Source organism: Cinclus cinclus, chromosome 7 (assembly GCF_963662255.1).
Source record: "Cinclus cinclus chromosome 7, bCinCin1.1, whole genome shotgun sequence".
NCBI classification, from domain to species: Eukaryota; Metazoa; Chordata; class Aves; order Passeriformes; family Cinclidae; genus Cinclus; species Cinclus cinclus.
The window spans coordinates 32,592,612-32,614,850 of record NC_085052.1 but is presented as its reverse complement, the minus strand read 5'-3'; the positions used below and the strand labels follow the sequence as shown (position 1 = coordinate 32,614,850).

The 22,239-nt window shown below is 48.4% G+C and overlaps 1 protein-coding gene across 2 annotated transcripts; it reads right to left on the bottom strand.

Annotated features, from left to right (window-relative positions):
• Positions 1-1,540: 1,540 nt before the first annotated feature.
• TUBGCP2 (tubulin gamma complex component 2) lies at positions 1,541-22,173 on the bottom strand. Of its 2 annotated transcripts, XM_062496412.1 has the most exons (18): positions 22,147-22,173; positions 20,665-20,927; positions 19,824-19,952; positions 19,342-19,518; positions 16,266-16,425; positions 15,666-15,873; positions 14,868-15,067; positions 14,207-14,396; positions 13,526-13,671; positions 12,780-12,960; positions 11,665-11,845; positions 11,295-11,467; positions 10,127-10,255; positions 9,565-9,685; positions 7,474-7,617; positions 6,919-7,047; positions 6,043-6,206; positions 1,541-1,795 (listed from the first exon to the last, which is right to left on the bottom strand). In XM_062496412.1, the coding sequence occupies exons 2-18, from the start codon at positions 20,812-20,814 to the stop codon at positions 1,690-1,692; spliced, it is 2,688 nt and encodes an 895-aa protein (XP_062352396.1). In that variant the 5' UTR covers positions 20,815-20,927; positions 22,147-22,173; the 3' UTR covers positions 1,541-1,689. The 2 variants fall into 2 exon arrangements, with proteins under 2 accessions (XP_062352396.1, XP_062352399.1); XM_062496415.1 differs by lacking the exons at positions 1,541-1,795; positions 6,043-6,206; positions 6,919-7,047 and having other exon boundaries at positions 7,542-8,570.
• Positions 22,174-22,239: the final 66 nt, after the last annotated feature.

Below are 22,239 nucleotides of genomic sequence, written 5' to 3'. Positions count from 1 at the left end.
GCAGGTACTGCGGGATGGCCGGGGGACATCACGGGAGTCCCCGGGGAACTGGGGAGAGTCCACGGGGGCAGTCCGTGGAACATCGAGGAGGATCCACGGCCGCCGGGTGGTGTCCATAGGGAATGGGGACCGTCCACGGAGCATTCCAGGGAGGGTGGTGTGGGGAACCACGGGGCTCTGTCAGGCGTTTGGGACTGTCCCCGGGAAATCATGGGGAGTTGAGAAGGGTACACAGGGGCACATGGAGGGTCCGTAGGGCATTAGAGAGGGAGCACTGGAGAGGGTCCACGGGACACTGGGACAGTCCACATGGGGCACCACGGGCGTCCGTGGGGCACTGGGGATTGTCCCAGGGGCATTTGAGGAGGGGTGGTGAGGGGTACCTGGAGGGTCTGTGGGGCATTGGGAAGGGGTCACGGAGCATCAAGGGAGGGACGGTCCCTGGGGCACTGGGGGAGGATACCCGGGGTGTCAGGGAAAGCTCTCAGGAAACCAGTGGGTTTCTGGTGGGACACTGGGGACCATCCTTGGCCATCCAGGAGCGGTCTGTGGGGTATCATGGCTGTCTGTGGGGCTTTGGGGAGGGTCCACGGGGCACGGGGGGACTGGGTCAGTGGGGTAGTGGAGGCTGCCCACAGAGCACTGGGGTGGGGGAACGGTCCAACTAGCACTGGGGACTGTGTGTGTGGCCTCGGGGGGATTCTAAGGGGCATGAAGGTGGGTCCCCGGCCTCGTGGGACATGTCCTGAGGCTCTGCAGGGGGAATCAGGGCAGTGAGGTGGTTGGAGCTGGGATATCAGGGCTGATAAGCCGGGCGTTTGCATTTCTGGATGTTTCAGGCCAGGGCCAAGCAGGAAATGAAATTGGGCATGGACACGTGGGTGTGAACGGGATTTGGGATTAGTCATTGACGGGTGTTTAGAAGTTTGCTGTTGATTTAAAAAATGAACTCTCCATGACTTCTAGTGGGACTCAACACTTGCTGGTGGTCCCCACCCTCTCCCCCGGTCTCTCTCTGCCAAGCTGGAGGACCAGCTGTAGGCCATGGAGCACACAGAACCTGGCTCTTCCCTCCAGTGAGCTTTTGCAAAGGAGGACGGAGGGAGAGGAGGGCCAGGAGCACTCAGTGCTGTGCCCACAGCCCTCACACATCCCCAGGTTCCCACTCCTGCCCCTGAGACCTCTGTGTCACCGGCATTTCCTTGATTGCCCCTTGTTCCTGGGAGACATTTTTCTTTCTCCCTCTATGCACCTGCTCTCAAAGTGCCTCATGCATTCTTTAGATTCCCTGGAACTCTTCTGCTGCTTGGGGATGGAAAGGAACTTAAAGATCATCCCATTCCAACCCTCTGCCATGGGCAGGACACCTTCCACTATCCCAGGCGGCTCCAAGCCCTGCCCAACCTGGCCTTGGCCACTTCTAGGGATTGAGCATCCACAAAATTTGCACCCTGAGTTCTGTTAACAAACCAAATAACCCTGACTTTTTTGTTGTTGTTATTTAATTTATTTTACAGCACACGAACACATCATCGTACAACATAGTAAAAAAAGAAAAAACCAAAACGCCAACAAAACGCCGAAACATTACAAACATCTCAGGAGAGCAAACATTCCCTTGTGTCTCTGGGCTTGTCTGCAGGTTGTGGGTGGGTGTGGGGGGCTGATCTCCCCTGTTTGGGGTGAGGGTCACTGGGCAGGCACGGCCAGGCGGGGCAGCAGCGGCGGGGCCCTCTGGCTGCGCTCGGCCGACATGTGCTCCAGGCGCTCCGTGTAGAACCCGTTGAAGTCCAACCTGAGGGGCAAAAACACACCCGAGGCGGGGGAGGCGTGAGCAGGAACCTCCCCCAGGACACCCACATGGGATGTCTGTGCTGTGCCATGCGTGCTGGTGACACCTTTTCCGTGCACGTGCCTCGACAGCAGGCATTTGACAGGGAAATGTATCAGGAATATGTCCCGAATACATTGGGAAAGATCAAATGCTCACAGCTCTTGTCCAGATCACACAGAGGTGTCTGGTGTGGACAAGGGTTCCTCAGTGTCTGCACCTTCCCAGCCACACCTCAGCACTCCTGAAACCCCAGAGTTCACCAGCACTGAACTCTGGCACCAAAACGCCCAGCATCACAAAATGCAGAGGCTTCCATCCCCACCATCTCCTGGCTAACACCAGGACGCTTCCCATGGATCCACAGTCACCAACACGAACAACAGGTCAGAAGATGCTCGGCCACAGCCACAAGGGACAGCTGGAAAAGCCTCTCCAAAGCTTTTGAGAGGTCTCCAAGCACTCAACACCAGGGATACCACCACCCCACCTCCCTGATAATCCAGAGTGATGCCACCCAGCCCCAAGCCTGCTGCTACCTTCCCATGGCAGATCCCAAAGCACCCACAGCCTGTGCAGCTCATGCACTCCTGTGCCCTGGATCACTGAGCAGTCAGTGCAAGCCCGTGATTCACACAAAAGTTACTCTCTCCCTTTCTCAAATTAGGCTGCTCCAGTACCAACTGAATGGGCACAATATTTGAGTTTCATGTTGCTTAACAACCTCACACAAATGGCAACAAATTGTTCCTTGACATTTTTTGGTGCCTGCAGAAAACAGAGCCTCGACAGATGGAATTTATCTGTTGCTCTCTCCTGGTTGAAAAGCTTTACATTGCTTTCATCCTCGGGGAGTGGTACCACGGAAACCTGACACTGAGGTGAGAGTACTGACCAAGTTTTGATTCAAACACAAGGCCAGGAGTTGTTGCCCTGAGGACCTGCTCCATTTCTAAAGCTTCTTCACTCCCAGCTCAGTGACTCACAGGCTTTGCTTGGCTTCCCTTTTGGCTGTTTTTGGTCTTAAGTGATCTCTGATAACCATCTCTTCACAATTTCTGTGGTGCTTCCTCAGCATGTGCTGACATGGCAGTTTCTTGCTTTGTGGCTGGATTCAGCGGGGTTTGCACCACTTCATGTCCTGGTGACCTACTCTGAGCTCAGTTTCCTCCAAACTGGTAAAGGAAGGATGTCTGATAACCACACTGATGTACAAGATTTCTAAGAATGTGGACTTAGCTAATACGGCCGACAAAACCCTCTCCACTGTAGTTCTCCTTTTCACTCCTGGGATGTTGGAGTGACTGGAGAGCTCCTGCAGCTGCCAGCCTTCTGCCAGCACTCCCAAGGAAATGGCTGAAACTGCGTCAGGAGAGATTTAGGTTGGAGATCAGAGAAAGGTGCTTCCCTCAGAGGGTGGTGAGGCACTGCCCAGGCTCCCCAGGGAATGGGCACAGCCCCAAGGCTGCCAGAGCTCCTGCAGCATTTGGACAATGCTCTCAGGGATGCACAGGGTAGGATTGTTGGGATGTCTCTGCAGGGACTGGATGATCCTTGTGGGTCCCTTCCATCTCAGGATATTTTCTGGTTCTATTCTATGACAGACCTGAGCAGGAGTTAGGCACACCAAAGATCACTTGTAAGCTCTGGAGGAAACCCTCTGCCTCTCCATCTCCTATTGTTTGTTGCCACAAATAAAATGCCTCAGTTACTCAGTACTACAAAATGATTAAGTGTTACCCAAGATCAAATAAATGATGAGCAAGTACCAGAACTGTGAATTTTGTTATTTATCTGACATGTTGATGATCCCTGTTGGAAAGCAGTCCCATAAAAACTTTATAAATTAGAACAAAAGAGTGGTATGTCTTATAAACTCTTCCTTATAAACTCTCTCAGTCAAATACGTTATTTCAGATGGCAACTGTCTCCACTCTGCTTCTTGGGTTCTTGTTGCCATAGAGCCCAGGCCTCGAGCCAACAATCCCTCCAACCTGAATGGGAGCTAAATGTCACCTCTGGGCATGCACTGGTGGGCCTTCCACCCTTTAAACCACCCCTGAGCAGCCTTTGGGATTGGAAAGGCAGGTCCCATGGCCTGTTAACATCCAGTATTTCTGCTAAGGAAATGGGGACATCTTGGTTGACAGGAAAGGTCCATCAGGTCCAATGTCTCAGTGAAGACTTAAGTGGCCCCAGAGTCCAGACTAGGGGGTGACTTAACAGTGATGGTGGCATAAACACAGGGGCATGTAAATAAAGGGAGGGCAAAGCACCCTGGCCCTCCTCTGAGCCTCTGTGTGCAGCTGAGGTGACTGCCCACAGCACAAAACAAGGACAGAAGAATTGTATCATCTGTACCATCACACTTCTCTTTAACGCTGAAGCAGGAAGTGCTGGTTGCAAAACCCAACATCTCTGTATTTGGGAGAACCAGATGCAGAGGTTTCCCAGCTCTGGAGTCACCTGCTGGCCCCAGCTGACCTCCCAGTGTGGGCTGTGACACTGATGGAGCAGCTCCTGGCTGTGGCACCTGGGCAGGACACACAGCCAGGCTGTGGGGTGCAGCACCAGCTTGTCCCACTGTCCTGCCACGTGTGTGACTTTCACAAGAGCAGGTAATTTGGTCTTCAACACTGTGATGGCCATGTCCCCTGGGGTCATGGAGTGAGTTGCCATCAAGATCTCCCAGATGGAGCACCATGAACAAGCCCCTCTGTTAGTACTTACAGAAGAGATGGTAAAAATGTTAAAAAAAGGATAAAGGAGGAAGCAGAGCTGGAATACTGAGGAGCAATAAATGCTCCTGCCTGGGTGACTCAACAGCTTGTGGTCCTGAGTCTAACCTGAGTCTGGATGCTCCTGTGACACCCAGGAGTCATGGCAGCCAGGGAAGAGGGAGAGCTTAAACCTGCCAGCCTTTTCCTACAGATGGATCATGCCTACAACAGCCTGATGATGAACTGGGATGTCCAGGCAGATGAAGGGTGACATAAAATACTGAGAAGCCACACCAGCCTTTCCCAAAAGGTCCTGCAGAGACTTACGTGGCTGTCCTGGTTAGTCCTGAAAGGAACAGCAACCAATCCTACAGCTGGGGCCTGCACTCACAGCCACAGGAACAGTTTTTTGGAGAAATTCCAAGATGAGAAAACCTTTGACTCTGGTCACTTCAGAGATGGAGCGAACCAGAACTCTTAGGGCTGTGGAGGAGGGGTCCTCACCTACATTCCCATTTCAGGGACTCAGCAGCACCCACAGGGGCAGCTCTGGTGGCTGGAAGCTCCTCCCCTGACAGGGGACGGGAGCAGGAGAGCTCAGAACACCAAGCAGCCCTGGGACACTGCCAGGGGCTGTGTAAACCTGTGGCAGTTGCTGGACAAGAAGTTCCCAGAAGAAAAGGACAATTGGGAGTACAATTTCCTGTGGGAATACTTCACCTAACAGTGTTTGTAAAGTGCCAGGAATACTGACAGCCCTGTCAGATGCTGTCAGAAACAGCACCAGGAGGGGACAACAATCTCCTTAAAAAACATTTGTAAAACATTTCCTCTCTCTCTGCTTTCAGGTGTAGCACATCTCAACAGAGGTGTGAGGGTTTCAGACACCCTTAAAAGACATGGACAGGGAACAGAACTTCCAGGGCTTTATTTTATTGAAAAAGCAACACAGTGGTTATAAACCCAGCAGCAAAACTTCCATCTACTCTCTCTCTCCCCTCCCCCATCCTGTGTACCTGACTTTTACGTATTTCTGAAGGAATTTTGATTTCCAAGAAGCTTATTTAAATAAATTCAATATAGGAACTTAAAATAGACACTTTATGACCAAACCTTCGTGTGATTTCCTCATCTTGGAATACTTATGCTGTATTTGAAAATTGGTTTATTCACTGTCTCCACAGTGAGAAAATCCCCAGGAAAACTAACACTACATTTACAATATTAATGGACAAATTTCACATAATTCAAAGGAATGTGTTTTGGGGTTTTTCTAAAGCCTTTGGTTGAAATAGAAAGCAGAATGGTCTGGGCTGGAAGGAACCTCAAAGACCATCTCATTCCAACCCCCTACCATGGGCAAGGACACCTTCCTCTAGCCCAGGTTGCTCAGAGCTCCTAAATATACACATTTCTCAGTTATGAGCATTTCCTGAGCTGAATCTGGGACCCACAGGAGGGGAAGTCACAGACAGAAAAGGCCTGGCTCACCTGTAGATGATGTTGAGCATGCTGTGCTCGCAGTCATTGGTGCTGTACACGCTCAGTTTGTCCAACAGGTCCAGCAGATGTGTGGAGAAATTACTGTCAAACTTGTTGATGGTGGCTTCAAAGCCAGATGTGAGGTGCAGGTTGTCAGCATGCTCTGCTAAAAGCTGCCAAGACAAAGGCAGAGTGGCCCCATGTGTTTGCTGATCTGCACTTGCCAAGGGGCTGCAAATATTCCCTCCATTCCCTAACCTGCTCAAAAATACTGCCATCAAACTTCATGTTTGCTCTGCCTCTGAAATCAATCTTTTAAAGTCCTTGGTAGTTAAAAGCCCTGCTGTGCCCAGCCTGGGAGAAGCCCAGAGTAGATTCCAGCTGAGTTACCCACAAAATACATGCTGCCATTGCTCATTTTCAAGCAGGAGGAAAAGCCAGTAGGCAGCAAATGTGTGTTGCCCAAGACCTCTGTGACCTCTGTGACTGCAGTGGTGATGCAGATGTGTGCCAGAGGGGCTTCCAAAGGGACAGGAGGATCTAGTAACCATAGAGCAAATTCCCCTGTGCACCTAGACAGAGAAATATTGGCAGGACAGATCCCCCAGGTATAAATGCCACAGGTTGCAAAGAGCCCCGTTCACACAGGGAATGGGAAAGTGCTGGCATTTCAGAAAGCCTGAATGTGGCTCTGCACAGCTGAGAACACAAGTAAAAACTCAAAAATCAGTGCAGGGACTGCTGTGGGAGACAGGGTCTTCAAAGTAGTCTTTGAGAACTCCACACAGCCCTTGGTTCCACAAAGATTGTGCTTTTGGGGTCAGAGGTGGTCTAGAAACCAGGAAGGGCTATCTGCAAGTGCCCAGCTGTCCCCTCGTGTCCCACCTTGTTGGTCAGCTTCTTTTTGGCAGCCTCCTCAGCACGCTCCTCCTCGGTGGGTGGGCCCAGCATGGTGCCATGCTCCAGGGTGAGCCTCTCCATCTCACTGTCCAGCTTCATGCTCTGGGTGAACCTCTGGCAAGGGCACAGTGTTGGGGACATGGTAACAGCCCGTTTATTCCACTGTGGCTCAGTTCTGCCCACCCTCACTCCCAGGAAGGCTAACTCACACTGAACTCAGCATGCTCATACACACATCTCCCTAAAACCACTGGAAAATGGGTTTTAGAAAAGATGTGGGCTCCCTGCTGCTGGCTGGAATGTACCCATCACCTCACCCTCAAGAGGGTCTCTACAGACCACCACAACTTAAACCTCAAGAGAGGGAATTTGGTTCATATGAACCTGATCTCAACATGGAAAAAGGAGGATTTTGTGGAGTGAGAAGCCACAGAAACCCTTTGGGAGAGGGCGTGAGCTGTCAAGCTCTAAAGCTGCTGACAGAGGCAGCAGAGGCAAGTCCACGTGGGGCTGGCAGTGGCACAGGGAGGCTGTACACACCTGCATGCAGTTGGTGAACATGACACACACAGACATCAGCTTGGAGAAAATCTTGAGCAGCTCTGGGTTGGTGAGCATGCAGTCCTTCAGGCAGTTGTCCAGGAAGCTCGTGTGGTGGCTCAGGACATCATCAATGTTGGATGCCTGTGACAGGACAGCCCAACGATGACAAACCAAACCTGGGCTGCTGTGCTGCTCTGCCCCAAAGCTCCATCCCAGCCCCAGAGCTCCATCCCAGCACCCTGCCTCTGCCAGGGACCTCTTAGAGTGAGAAACTCCTCGTGCACCTCCCAGAAACATCCCCAGATGGAGACTGCATCTGCATTACTCCCTCAGCAGCCCCTCACATGTGTTAAACCTTTGATTTGCCACACCACCTCCCCACAGATCATGCTTGCTTTCATCATCCAAGCCTTCCCCTGGAAAGGATGGAGTTATCTGCTTTATGAGCTTGCATTTCCTTTGTTTTAAAATCTGCTTGTCATGGCCACTCCCACCTTCACAACCTCAGTAAAGTCAGTGAAAACAAGAGGAAAAGAGAAAAACAGATTGAAGAATCTTAAATGTCAATAAACTTATTATTAAAACATACAGGCTATTCAGAAATATGCTTTAGGAGCCTGGGAAATATGCTTCAAGGAACTGGGACATGCAGTGTTGAGAGGATTCTGTTAGATTTTTGTTCATCTCTGCCACTACAACAGGCTGTTGTGGTCTTGACTTTTAAATGATAGATTAAACTTCCTCTCACTCTGCACAGTGTGCTGAAGCTCAGAACACAGGTCAAACTTAGGAGAGAACCACACGACTAAAACTACCATGGCATCCACACTGCTCCAGCAGGACCAATGCAGGAAACCCCTCCCACATCCTTATAAGATACTGCAGAACAGGGAAAAATGCAGCTTTCCAATGCAATGAGGATGATGATGAAGTTGTGTTGATGATGACAATGATGTTGTGAGGATGAAGATCCAGCTACGGTTTTAGGAAGAGAGCACCTGATCTTCAAGTGAAAATGCACAAGAGAGAAGTGTGACAAATAAAATGAACCATAAGGCACTACATGCAACCAGTAAGGATCATCCTTTTCCACCCTAAAATACAAATGAAAGGAGAAAACAGGGACAGGATAACTTAAAACCATGGCCTCCATGCAAGTAAAGTAAACTGAGTGATACATTTTGCATACCTAAACTTGCAAAAAAAAATTAAGAAATCAGTCCAATTCCCAGATTATCCAGGAGCTTGACATACGAACCCTTCTCATTCAGAAGTTCTTGCCAAGAACGTGCAGAGACACTCACAATCCTAGCCCTGCTCCCTCCTGTGAATTCTCCAGAAAAAAAGCATGACAGGCCATCACAAAATGTTGGTTAGGTGACCCCAAAACAACCCCTCAGGGCACAGTAAGAACTGAGGAAGGTTCAGCTGATGCTGAAGATCCACAGGGCCACCAGACAGCTGCCAAGAGAGCTGATTGCAGGGGTGCTGGGCTGGCTGGTACCTCAGATGAATGTTTTTCAGGGTGTAAGAGGAAAAAGATGTGCAACCTAGAAGTGTCTGATCACAGGGTGACTACCAGAGGGAATAATAATAATAATAATAATAATAATAATAATAATAATAATAACAATAATAATAATAATGGCCTTTTTTATATCAAACATTCCCAGCCTGCCGGTCCTTGGCAGTTTCATGGAAGGGAAAGCACAGGCTCTACTTCTAAGAGCATTGTAACTCAGCCAAGGAATCAGCTGGAGACTCCTGAACCAGTTTATGATCTTTGCACTCAGCATCCACCTTCCTTTTCCACAGCTCTCTTTCTCCTGTCTGTGGGAATGTTGAGCAGAACCTGCCTTTACATAACAGGGAGCAGAGTGTGAGCTGGGCAGGGACAGGGGGATGCAGCACAGGAAAGAGATGTATGACTAATCAAGCAGAAAGGTGGTGCAGAACAGCAGCACTCTGCAACGTGGCAGGAACAGCAACTCCCAGGTATTTAAATGCCTCCAACAAAATCAACAGACACCTACAGCCACTGGAATTAGGCACTGCATTTGTTAAGACTTCCATTCCAACTCCACTCACCAACTTCAGGTTCTTCTCCAGAATGTGCCATGTTGGCTCCATCACTTCAAACATCATGTAATACTGGATATTCTGCACGAAATTCAGCATCCGCTGCCGCAGTGTGAAAGCACCAGCAAACCTAGGGGAGAAATCACACCCACACAGCTCAGAGCTAGCAAATGCCACGGAGAACTATCACCAGGCTTGCACAGCCAGGCAGAGCTAAATATTTCTGTCCTAGCAAATGCCTTGCTGCAGTGTAAGAGGGGTAATAAAGTCACTGCAAACCATCTCTCATTATTTTCCGTGGCTTTCCCTCAATTAGTAGAGTCAGAACTTTGAACCTGTCAGAGATTTTAAGTATCTGCTTATATAAACCTAACATTTTGGTATTAAATATTAAAGCAACTTTATAAACAACTATTGAGTGAAACCTAAAATGTTAAAAATTGACATCTCTGAGCCTGTAAGACACTTGTAAGGATTTTTTTACCTATTACTGTCTGAGCTACGTCATGAGGTACCTAACTAGCAAGAAGAAAACCCAAAACTGAGAACAAAAAAGAAAAAAAGGCTGTACCACTTAGCTGAATGCAGGGAGAACTGCTTGGCTGTCTTATTGCTGATCCAAACGTTGCACAGCTGCCTTTCCACGTGCTTGCAGTAGAACATGTGTCTGAAAAGCATCTGGTACCTTGTCAGTGCTTTCCTGGAAAGAAAGGAGAAGCCCATGCAGATGAAGGCCTGTTCTGATTGACAGACTAAGCTGTGAAGGCTGAGGCTGCTCAGAGGTAAAGGGACTTGACACAGTATGTTCCTCACACCTTCTGATCTACGCTGAACCGAAGCAACAGAGTCACATTTGCAACCCTCCCAAAGAATTCCTCTCCAAGGAGACCCTCCTCTGTATTTCCTGCAGTGGCTACATCACCATCCTCCTTAATTCCCTCTAGCTCCATGCAGGGGTCACTCACACAGGAGCTGGGAGGGAGGGTTCAGAGACTGTGGTCTCATACCCACCGCGCTGAGGCTGTGATGGTCACCCAAGAATTCACCAGCATTTTAGAATTCACCCAAGAATTCAGCAAAGATTTTTCAAAACAGGGGAGGAAAAGCTGTAACCAAGCTACAGGCAGCATTACCCCACCAGCAATGCACTGTCACAAGCAGATGGGGCTGCTTATTTATAGCTCTGGGACTGGATTCAGGTCTGTGCTCAGACACTTCAGCGTAGGTGTCTGCAGAGCTCCAGTCGATACAGTTCAGAAAACCTTACCAAATCCTATTTTCACTTCCATAGCTACCACCAGAGCTAACACACTCTGTTGGGAAGGAAGAGACAAAATTCCAAAAGCATCACGTCGTTAGGAAACTCTCACCGATTCAATGGAATTTTTAGAGGGGAAATTAAGGGAGGAGTTAATTGCTGGCATCCAGCAATTTGAAATCTGCCACTCTGTTCACGCAATGCTGCTTGTCCCATTTGCTTGTGGCTCACAGCAGCATTTCTCCAGGGAAACAAGAGGCAAATTCCTGCAGAAAAATGAACCATTAAGTCCCTTACAACTCGGTTAAATGCAAAATAGCCTGTTACAGTAGCAACAGCCTATATCCTTTGAGTCTGCAACCAGGGATACCACAAAGTGCCTTTTTCCCTGCTCTCCAGGTCTGAGGAATGTTTGCTTTTCACATGGAAAACCTCTTGTGAGAGTACATGCCTGTTTTCCCCTCAGTGGATTACACCTTACCTGTTTATGATGAGGGACAGAGGCCACTTCACGATGTAGTCAAAGGAAAAAGCCTCCAGGCCACTGAGGGTGAGCTCTGTGGGCTCTGCACTGATGATGGCCTTCTCCTGCTTTGTTTCTATGGCCAACACCCTCAGGAGCTGTGTGATCAGGTCGTGGGGCATCAAGTCAATCTGTAAGGGAAGAGCAGGGGAAAAATGAAGCCACAGGATACCCACAGCTACTGTGGAACAACAGGCAAAGTGCCCACAGTCAGAGTCACTCTCCAGTCATCACACCAGCTTAGGAAGCAGCAGCCACACAGATCCCCCCAAACCACGGCAGGCCTTCTACTCAAAGTCAGTTTTCTTCTGCTTCCACTCATTCTCACCTTTAAATCATCCTTGAAAGGATCAGTGTTGGCTGTGCTCATTCTCAGGGCTAATTCCAGCAGAGCCTCTAGCCTTGTTGTTATGATATCATCTACAGGCTTCTTAAGTTCCTCCTCTGTCAGATCCATGAAGTGAACAAAAAAGTCCCCTTGATCCATCAGGAAATAGTGTTTTATAGATCTGCTCAAGAAAACGAAGGGACAATTGATTACTCTTTTCTTAAAGCCCAGGTTAATCCATATCAAACCTAAAGGAACAAATGCAATCAATTCAACGAGTCTGCAGGGTTTGATCACAAAATGTTTCTCTTTCTGGAGAGCACACAGCCATAAATAACCAGTTTGGAGACTAGTCTTTTATGGATGTCTCCTCCTCCCTACCTCCTCAGTCAGGACACTTCTGTGCAGTTAGATCAGAGCTGCTGCTGTTCTTTTTTTTTTTTTTTTGCCTACAAAAATGCAAAAAAAAAACCCCATAAGTGTGCTGGATGTGGGCTCCTACTCTTGTCCTGAACCATTCCCAAATCTCCTCCAGTGGAGGGGCAGCTGCCAATTCTGAGCAGAATCTTGGACTCCTCTCAGTGAACAAACATCTGGGCTGATTTTTTTAAATCCAGCAGACTTCTGCTGTAACAGGACACATAAATTTTGATTTTCACCTAGTACCAGGAAGAATTATCCGCAGTGGGCACGGAGCTTGGAATTAGCTCTGAGGTGAGCCTGAGGATTAACCAAGTGCCTGGCCAGAGATCACACATGATAACTGCAGGCTTTGGAGCAAAAATAGGAGCACAGACATAACACAGTGCGGCTCCAGACTCCTGATCTTACTGGGCCAGACAAAGCCTTGACCTAGTTCTGGCAATAGCCTTCCAAGGAAGTTGGACCAGAGATCCCCAGACATCTTTCACACTCAAAACTTCTAAAATTTTAGACACTTTTTTTCCCCTCTACAGGGGAAAAAGCCCCAAATCTTGTTTTTTAGGTCAACCTTTCTAAATGGAAATAGAGAGAACACCTTGGTAATATCCCAAGAGAACAGAGGTAACTTAAAATATTTATGTCCCTTAGCAGAATCAATCTATTAATCACGCATTTAGTAAAACAAATCCAACCTTAGGTGAGCCACCAGCTCTTTCTCCTCCATCAGGAAGTCCAGAAGAACTTTGCTGGCATAGTTATAAGCTTTTTCTATTTGTTCCACATAGGCTCTCTCTTTTAAAGTGTAGATGACCTCTTTGGCCACAGGGCAGGTGACATCTCGCCCACATTCCCGCACAACATTTAAATATTTCCCTGAAATTAAAAACAAAGAATGTCCCATACTCATACTTGCTGTACAGCCAACAGGGAAACTTCCACACCACTCCCTTCAGGAGGAAGATATGCTGAGAAATGTTTACACTACATTGTGCTGAAAGTTGGAAAGGATTTAGTCACCTTTCAAAAGATGAAACAGAATTTTAAAACAGGCACCTGGTATCACATTTAAGGAGATTTAGAAATGGTTTTGTTTCCCAGTGGTGACAAAACATCTCTGCAGGTGGCCTGAAGCTCTGCAGATCTGTTGCTCTGCTTCACAAGTCAATTTTGGGGGGGGCTTTGTACAAGGGTAAGAGGTCAGAGGTTTAAGTTAACACTCAGATAGCCAAACCTCAGCTGTCCAGCTCCATCCAGCCAGAAAATCTACCCACAAAACAGCAGTGAGACAGACAGCTCCCCTTGCTGCTGGGCCCCTGTGTTGTTTTATTTACAGGATTTGGGGTTCTTTTAAAATCTGACTCTTCTATTGCTCCCAGTTCAGCTGGACCTATAAACCCCATAAAATGGCAAGGCACAGTGACATTTCCTTTCTCATTACCTGTGCTTAGGATCTTGTCAGCCATTTTCTGCAAGAAGGAGGGAATCTGTTGCTGAACAACAGTATATCTCTGATCCCAGTACTTGTCATTATAGTCCTCCTGAATCTTCTCCTTCTGCAGCTCATGCTCTTCCACCATGAACTCACTGAACAGTTAAAGCAGATGTTTAGGGGTAGGAAGTGGTACAATGAGTGGCACAAACTTTTTTAGACCTGCAAACTGGCAATGTGATCTATCAGAAATAAGGTCTCATGAGGACACATCCAATTAAGAACTGAAATTAGTCTGTGTGTGAAGCAAGAGGAAAAGCATTATGCAGTGTCTCCGATGATCTGCAATGAGAAACAGAATTCTGCAGGGTTCATAAATCAAGGCTAAACATTATCTGTTTGTCAGTGCAGGGGTGAGGAGACTGGCCTTTGTCCACCTTCTCACCAGCAGAAGACATTAATTTCAGGTATTTTATCTTCAGCTTTACCCCCACCTTAGGATTCTGGAAATGTGGGAAACAGAAATGCTGCATACACTATCAAATACTGCAAAATGCTTCAAATGACTCTACAAAAGCCAAAAAACTTCCAAGAGGGTTCTTTCAGGCCCCCGGGTGATGCAGACTTCACAAAGCGTATCAGTATTTCTGAAGTTTTGCATTTCATTTTCACTGCTTAACTGTTCTTTACCTGTATGGATCATTAATGATGCCTCTATATATCCACTTTTCCAGGATTTCAAAGTAAGGCACGCTGGCGGCCTTGGTTAAATACAGGCACAGCTCCTGGGCCTGGCTGTCCCCTGTGTAATTGAAAGTCTTGTCATGGAGCAAGCTCAGGGTTGATCCTCCCATACACTCACCCTTATCCACAGAAGTAGCTGCAATTAAGAAATACCAGTATAAGACACTTACATCCTGAAAAGTCCCGTAACAAAACCTTAAATGATCCCCAGACTGTGCATGCCCCCCTGAGCAGCCTGTGTAGCTGTAAGCAAGGGGCTGGATGGACTAGGAACTTTCAGGGATTCCTCCTGGTTATACACCCACACAGAGCTGGAGAGGAGTTTGGAAAGCAGCTGAGGAGAGGCAGCACGGGTGGATATAACTGATGGGAAGGGCAAGGGCTGTAAAGGCCAAAGCACAGATGTGCCTCCTGACAGCTCCAAAGGCACATTCAGCCCTAGAACCTGAATGACTTTCTCCAGAAGTGCAGTGCCCCCACGAGTACAACTCCTCTGGGCTTTCTTCTTTAACAGAGCAGGAAATCAAAAAGAGACGTGCCCTGCCTGTTTGGCAACTCTGCACAGTTCTCACTGGCAAAATGTAAGGACTGTATTTTGAATATTTACCCAGTGAAGCCAGAATCTCCAGGGTCCTCATTGTGGGCTGGATGTAAAACCACAGTTTCTGCAGTGACAGAAGGCCCTGTCTCTGAAGATGCTCCAGCTGGGTAATTAATATCATGTATTCCTTGATTAGAGTCCGCATGGCTGCTGCCAGAGCATGATTTACCTGTCCATACTCAAAGGAAGATTTCTCCTCTATAAACCTGTAAAAAGCAAAATGAAAGCTCTTTCAGGCAATGTAACCTGTGTAATTTTCAGGAACTTCTGCCTTCAGGACACTGTGCAGGCACACCAGTAGATCCCATGCTGGAAAGCACACCTGTCCCTTTCCCTCATTTCCTATCCCAGAAGGGAAAGAAGAAGGGAAAGCTGTGGGAAGATGTTTCCTCTCCAGCCACAAGGGAACTAGAACCATTTGTAAAAGCACTGTGTAGAAAGTGAGAACCAGCACACAGAGGTTCTCTCAGTCCCGGATTCCCACAGGGGAGCAAAAAGCAGAAAATATGGAGAAATTCATAGCAGAGTGGGAAGACAGAACAGGCAGATACATCCTAACTGCATCTTACCTGAAGTTGCCAAAGCCAAGACTGGAAAGAACAAAGGTGTGTGAATGAAAAAGTGAACTGGCAGCACAGAGGAAAAACCCAGCAAAGGAAACGTGGCTAAAACTGACCCAAATAAATTGTCACTCATTTTATACCCCCACAGTTTAAATTAAGCATGGAAGTTAACACCTGCACAATGGCAGATTCTCTATTCTCACAGGAGAGCCTCCTCCCCTGACAAAAGCCACCTCAGTACCTGGTGACAGCAGAGTAACTTGCAGCCACAGGAAGAATCCTGGTCACCAACTCCTTGATGGACAGGTCCAGGTTTGGATCGAGGGAAAAGGCTCGGTTCTGCCTGCCCACCAGGGCTTGTGCTGTGATGTACCTGCCATCCACACCAATCAGAACATACAGCAAGTCCTCCACAATCATGGATTCCTGGGAGGCTAATGGCAAAGTGCCTGTTTCCAAACAGGAGACAAAAAAAGGACACAGCGTGCCATTATCCACCCGTTTCAGGTCTCGTACCTTGCTCTCCTGGAGAACAGAACCCTTTGCTCATTCTTACCCAAATCCAGTAGACAGGATCAGACATCCAATGCCTGTGGCCAAGAGAACACCAGGCACAGCTCCTGATGCTGATCCTTCCACCCCAAAGGGCCCAGTTACTTCCAAAACCAACAACTTCCACAACCTCCTTGCCACCAAAATATTAAAATACCCAGAAAACAGCTCAAATACAGTCACAAAGAAAAAAAGTGCCAAGTTTTGCTGAGTGTGAAGTACTGAACAGCATTTCTGAATGAGAAAAAAACACTACATAATAATGCAATTTTCCCTGTGTTTCACATACCTATTGGTACTGTTGTGTCAGTGCTTAGACTCGTGCCAATTAAGAAATCCCCAATAAGTGCAGGTCTCTCATACACCCAAGATGGAAATACTGGAATGGGCTGACCAGAATTCTTCTTGTTCTGCTTATCCCGGAGGATTTTTCGTGTAAGCTCAAGAGGCTGTTGGAAAAAGAGAGAGAGGGAAAGAGAGGAAAAAAACCAGGAGACTTTCAGAAGTCAAATAAATGTTTAATTTCAAGCAGAAATTGACTGCAAACTGATGGATGGACTTTAGAACAGAAAGCAGAATAGCTGGCATTTCAGTAGCATGGTGTACGGTTTAGTTTCCCAGTACCACCTGGTCTATTTGCCTCACTACTGCCAAAAAAACCGTATTTTTTTGCACATTTGACCTTTTCATGTGGGGGTACATTAAATAATGCATTTCTGCATCTGTCCACACTGCCCTGGCTGCTGGGGCACACCCAGGGAAGCAGAATGGAGACATGCTCAACCACCAGGCAGTGGTTGCTGGTTTGGAGAGAGCACCACGTGAAAGCAGCAAACTCCTTCCAGAAGCACCAACATCCTATTCCAGGGGCACTGAACACCTCTGAACTCAATGCCAAATGCAACCCAGACAAATCCACCCACAGAGAGCTGGAAAATGATGGAGTTTTTTGCTCTGAGTGGGAGTTGGCGAAGGAAGTGAGCTCTTGAACACTGAAAGACTTTCCACCCCCAGCTCTGACATTAAAATAAATGGAGTGCAAGATCAATCATCAGCTGGGAAAGCTTGTGAGATGCACAACCTACATGAACATTTGGAGCCCCAAGTGCACAAACACAGGGCCGATGAAGGCCATTTCTGAAACTCCACAGATGTGTGTGTGAAAAGGGATATGCACAGGCTCATTTCACTGTCTTATTTACATCATGTGTGGGTGATCTGCTAAAAGGACCTCGATTTCCTCTGCTCCCCTAACAGAACTGGGACTTTCATATGGAGAAATAGGAAGCATCAAGCAAGCTGCCAGCAATTCAAAGGACAGCTAAATCCCACATGAAACTGCAAACCTCAGCTGGCTGTATTGAACATGATCTGCTTGGGAAAAGGACAGCCACCAGGAGGTCTTCCCAAATGGCAGGCAGGAAAAATTTCTGCACTGAGACAGTGGTTTATCATTGGAACAAGCTCCTCAGGGAAATGGTGGTATCACCACATCTGGAAGTGTTCAAAACACAAGCAGAAATGGCAGCTGGGGACACGATTTTGTGGGCATGGTATTCTGTCCAGTGTTGGACTTGATGAATCTCTTGATTTTATTCTATAACAAGAGGCAGGGCACTTTTGTTGCAGTTCAACCAGTTCTAGTGCGACTTTGTTAACTGGCAGAGGTCAAAAAAGTCAACATTTTGACATAAAGAACACATCCACTTGAAAGGGAACACTTAACTGTCCCCACCTCAATGAATCCTGGACCAAAACTGGTCCAAACAGTAACTCCAGTCACTGCATGGTTCTTCTGACAGTGCCAAGCAATCCTAGGGCAGATGGCACAGCACCTGTGGCACTGGTGACAAAGCACATGTCTCAGGGGCATGAATCACCTTCTCTCTGCAACTCGAAATTTAGGTCACTGTCGCTACAGGCTTCAAGAACAGCCTGAAGAAAAACTCTCAGGGATGAAAACACGCCCCCCCCCCCCAGGTGGCACCTCAACACTCCTGGCACAGGGTGGCAGTTTGCCACTGTCATGCTTAGGAACCTGCATCTGATATGGTGAGCAATGGCAGTGTCAACACCCAGGGAGGGAGAGGAAGGGCTCATCTCTGAGGTCCATGAAGACCTCCAACTCCATTTGTGACCCTCACAGACACAAGATCTGTGTCACAGGCTGAGCAGACCTAACACTTCCAAGGAATGTCCTCCTGTCCCAGCCCTTACTGACTCAACAGGCCCAAGCACCAGCCCATCAGGGCCTTTTAACACAGTTCCAGCTCTTTAAGTCTGAAGAGACTACAAATGGAGCAGCAGGAAAGCACAGATCTTGGCCTGTGATGGCATTTCAATCCCTCTGGCTGAGAATTGCACATCCCAGAGAATGGCACTTCCAGGTCTTTCCTGTTTTAGCAAGTTCACACATAAATCCTGGTAGGAAGATCAGTCGTCTCACTGGAAATTCAGATTCCCTTCATGATCTAAATCACCCACTTGACTCAGATCGTCTGTGAAGGATCTGGATGAGTCAGGCCCAGTGCCTGTGCAGTATTTCAGTGTATGTGGGACAAGGCTGGTCTCACCACTGCTGACAGGGTGAGGGGTTGGATCCTTTGCTTTGGATTTGAGTTCTCCACCATCACATTCAAACAGGGCCCTTCAAGCCCAGAGGCCCAAACCATGGCACATGGAAGGTTCATCCCTCTTGCCATCAAGGGCCTGAAGTGATCTGAGGCTTGTCCCCTGTTCCATTTTGCTGACCAGACATGAGAAGGCACTATGGACCTCTGAGCAACTGTTCCTCTTTCCCTTCTGTCCAAAGAACTCTCCATACACTGCTGCCCCTCTGCCTTCTGCAGCCAAAATATCCTTATCTTGACCCATGAGTTTTTCATATTTTTCCCCCCTCCCTGTCCTGTTTGTCAGGCCAAGCCACTACAGTACAATTTTTTAATGTAAATAATGACAAGAAACAGAAATTGGGACTTAAGTAATAAATTGCCCTTTTGCACTCTGACCTCACAACCTGCTGCTGCTAATGAAATGTTAAACTGTTTGCTAAGCCTGTGTCTCCAGCTGGTTTTCCTCTTCCCTTCTGTCTTTTCTATGATGCCAGGTTGCTCCAAGCCCTGCCCAGCTTTGCCTTGGACACTTCCACGGATGGAGCAGCCACAGCTGCTCTGGGCAGCCTGTGCCACATTCCTCAAGGGAAGAATTCAACTGTGAATTTAACCACAGAATAACTTCAAAGGAATTAACCTTAACTGACTGGAATAGAAAAAGGCCACTCTTACTAAGAACAGCACCAAGATCTAATACGACCTGACTAACAAAAGGGAAGATTTTGTGCCCAGAGCTTGGGAAGGGCTTTGTACCTGCTGTGCACTGGAGTTGGCTGTGACACTGCCCAGCTGCTTGCGCAGCTCCTCCAGCTCCTGCAGAGACATCTTGGAAGTGGATGAGGGGATGGAAAAATTCGTGCTGCTGGTGGTGGCTGCGTTTGCTGCAAGCTCTGCCCTTTCTTTAGCATTTTGTTGCAGGTAGTGGAGTGTCTGTGCACAGACAAACAAAGAAAAAATTTTGTGAATGCTGAGCAGTACAATCTAAAGCAAGAAACACACGACCATATCCTGGCTGTACTGAATCTAACAACAGATCTCTCTGTCCCAGTTTGCCACGTCTTAGTGAATTATATCAAGAGGAGCATATCTCCAAGTAGGGCTTTAATAATGCAGTAAAAGCTAGAACTGGTTATTTGTAGATTTCTACAGATTTCACTGAACTTTACCACCAGCTGTGCTTGAAATCACTGCATTGTTGCTACCCTTCAACATCCAGCTCTAAACGAGGAACCAACCTCTTTGTCCTCGGTGAGTTTGGACAGCAGATAAACTAAAGAATCCAGATGTCTCGTGTTTTTAGACTTCAGCTCATCGTACTTCTTTAAAAAATCTTCAGGAGTTCGAGAAAACTCGGCTATTTTCACCTGTAAAACACCACATTAACATTAAATGGAGTTACAATTAAAACTAAACGGAATCAGAGCACACATGCAGCACAGGCTACAAAGATGCAGTTTCAGACAGAGTTAGAGACTTCCTGGCACTTAGAGCTTTTGACTGGTGGATTGCTTTTAAAAATTAAAACAAAAAGCAGTCTTATAGCCACAAAAGTGTGTCTGGTCCTGAGTGCCAGTGTTAATGTTTGGGTGATATTCAGAAGAATAAAGTCAAGGTGCTAGTCACGTAATTGCATCTTATACAATTTTCGTTTCATCATGGAATCACAGAATGGTTTGGGTGAGAAGGGAACTTCAAGGTGATCTTGTTCCACTCCCTGCCACAGGCAGGGACACCTTCTGCTAGGCCAGGCTGCTTCGAGCCCTGTACAACCTTGGACACTTCCAGGGATCCAGGGGCAGCCGCAGCTTCTCCAGGCATTGTGCGCCAGGTTGCCACCCTCCCAGGGAAAAATTTCTTCCCAATATGCCACAAAATCACCTCTTCTTTGAACTTTCCCCCACCCTAGTCTTAACAGTCCTCTTCTCCCACCAACACTCAAGGACTCCTCCCCCTCCAGACTTCCCACTTCACACCCAGAACCACAACCCCAGATCTGACCACCCCTTCTTTCTCCCTTTTCTCCTTGACCAACACCAAGAGGATGAGCTGTCACTGTCAGGAGAAGGCGGGGAGGACCTTGGCGCTGTGGGCAGAGACGTTGGTGGTGACGTAGGGCGTGCGGTTCTTCTGCAGCAGCTCGATGTAGACCTCGGCGCCCTCGCCGCCGTGCACCCGCAGCAGGCTCAGCAGCTCGTTCACGTCGTGGTGGATGCGGAACTCGCTCATGCTCCCGGCTCGGGCCACCAGCCCTGGGGACACGGGAACCGGGGGGTCACCCCACCGCTCCCAGGGGAAACGGCCACACGAGGGGGATGCTTCTGGAAGGTGGAGATGTTTGGCTGGATCGAAGGAGGAGGAAGCAAACAAAAGGGGGATATGTGTATGGTTTGGGCCTCAAAGCCTATCTCATCCCGCCCCTGCCATGGGCAGGGACACCTTCCACTACCCCAGGTTGCTCCAAGCCCCAGTGTCCAAGCTGGCCTTGGACACTTCCAGGGATTCAGGGGTAATCACAGCTTCTCTGGGCTGCTGCAGCTGAGACAGCTCCAATCAGGAATATTAAGCCTGGGGGAGAATCTTAAGTTTGGGCTGGCCAGCAGAGGACTTTTTCATCTCAGAAAGCATTGGTTAGTGTCCTGACAGGCTGACCCTGCTGCTGCTTCTGAAATCACTCCAAAGCAGTTTTTCCCAAGTTTAGGGGTCTTCCTATTCCACTCCCCACTTTGCTAACTTCACCCAAACCCTGCAGATAATTTAAATAATAACTTTAATACTGACACAGAGCCCTGAGATGAACTCAGCAGGTCAGAGACTGGTGCTAAAAACACCCAGGTTGTGAGGTCAATCCTAGCATTGGCCATTCACAGAAGAGTTGGACTTGATGATCCTTGTGGGTTCCTTCCAACTCAAAATATTCTGTGATTCTGTTAATCAGAAGACCGAGTCGGCATCACAAAAATAAATAATTTCATGTGATACTCTGCACAGACTGTACCAAGCAGATACAATCCAGATTCATGTATCAAGCACAAGGACACACTTTTGTTTTGCCAAGATCATGGAATCACTTAGGCTGGAAGGGATCCCTGCAATCCTTGGTCCAATTCTCCACTAAAAACTGACTCAAATTGGAACAGGCTGTGTAGGGCCTGGTGCAGCCGAGCTTAAATCTATTTAAAGGCCCAGATTCCCCCACGTCTTGGGGCCCTGATCCTACTGAGAGTTCCCGCGGGCTGAAGTGCCTGGGAGTCAGGAGTATAAGGAATGAAGAGAAGCTGCAGGAGCTGGGTCGGACACGAGGAGGTGCCTGCTGGGGACATCGGCACAACCGCAACCCGAGAAACCCGGGCGGCTCCGGGCAAACAGCGGCGTGATCTCCATCCCCGGGATGAACCGACGGACCCGGGCACGGCCCCCAGGCACAGGCTGAGGGTGCCGAAGCGACCCGAGGGGCCGGGCAGCACCTCAGCCGCGTCCTGCTCCGCTCCGTCCCATCCTCCATAACCCACCCTATCCCACTCTATCTGTCCATCCCGTCCCGTCCCATCCCACCCCTACCTGCCCGCCCGGAAGTGCCGCCGCTGGCGCCGGGAAGCGCGTCCTGCGCACGCGCAGTGCGTAGATCACAGGAAGATAACTGGGCACGCGCAA

What these genes read in the sequence shown, in the direction of transcription:
- TUBGCP2 (XM_062496412.1), bottom strand. Translation starts at nt 20,814, where the DNA reads ATGAGCGAGTTCCGCATCCACCACGACGTGAACGAGCTGCTGAGCCTG. An exon ending in AGTTACTCTGCTGTCACCAG is followed by an intron (nt 15,068 to 15,665) that starts GTACTGAGGTGG and finishes TGCTTTTTACAG; the next exon opens with GTTTATAGAGGAGAAATCTT. An exon ending in GAGCTGGTGGCTCACCTAAG is followed by an intron (nt 11,846 to 12,779) that starts GTTGGATTTGTT and finishes TTTCTTGAGCAG; the next exon opens with ATCTATAAAACACTATTTCC.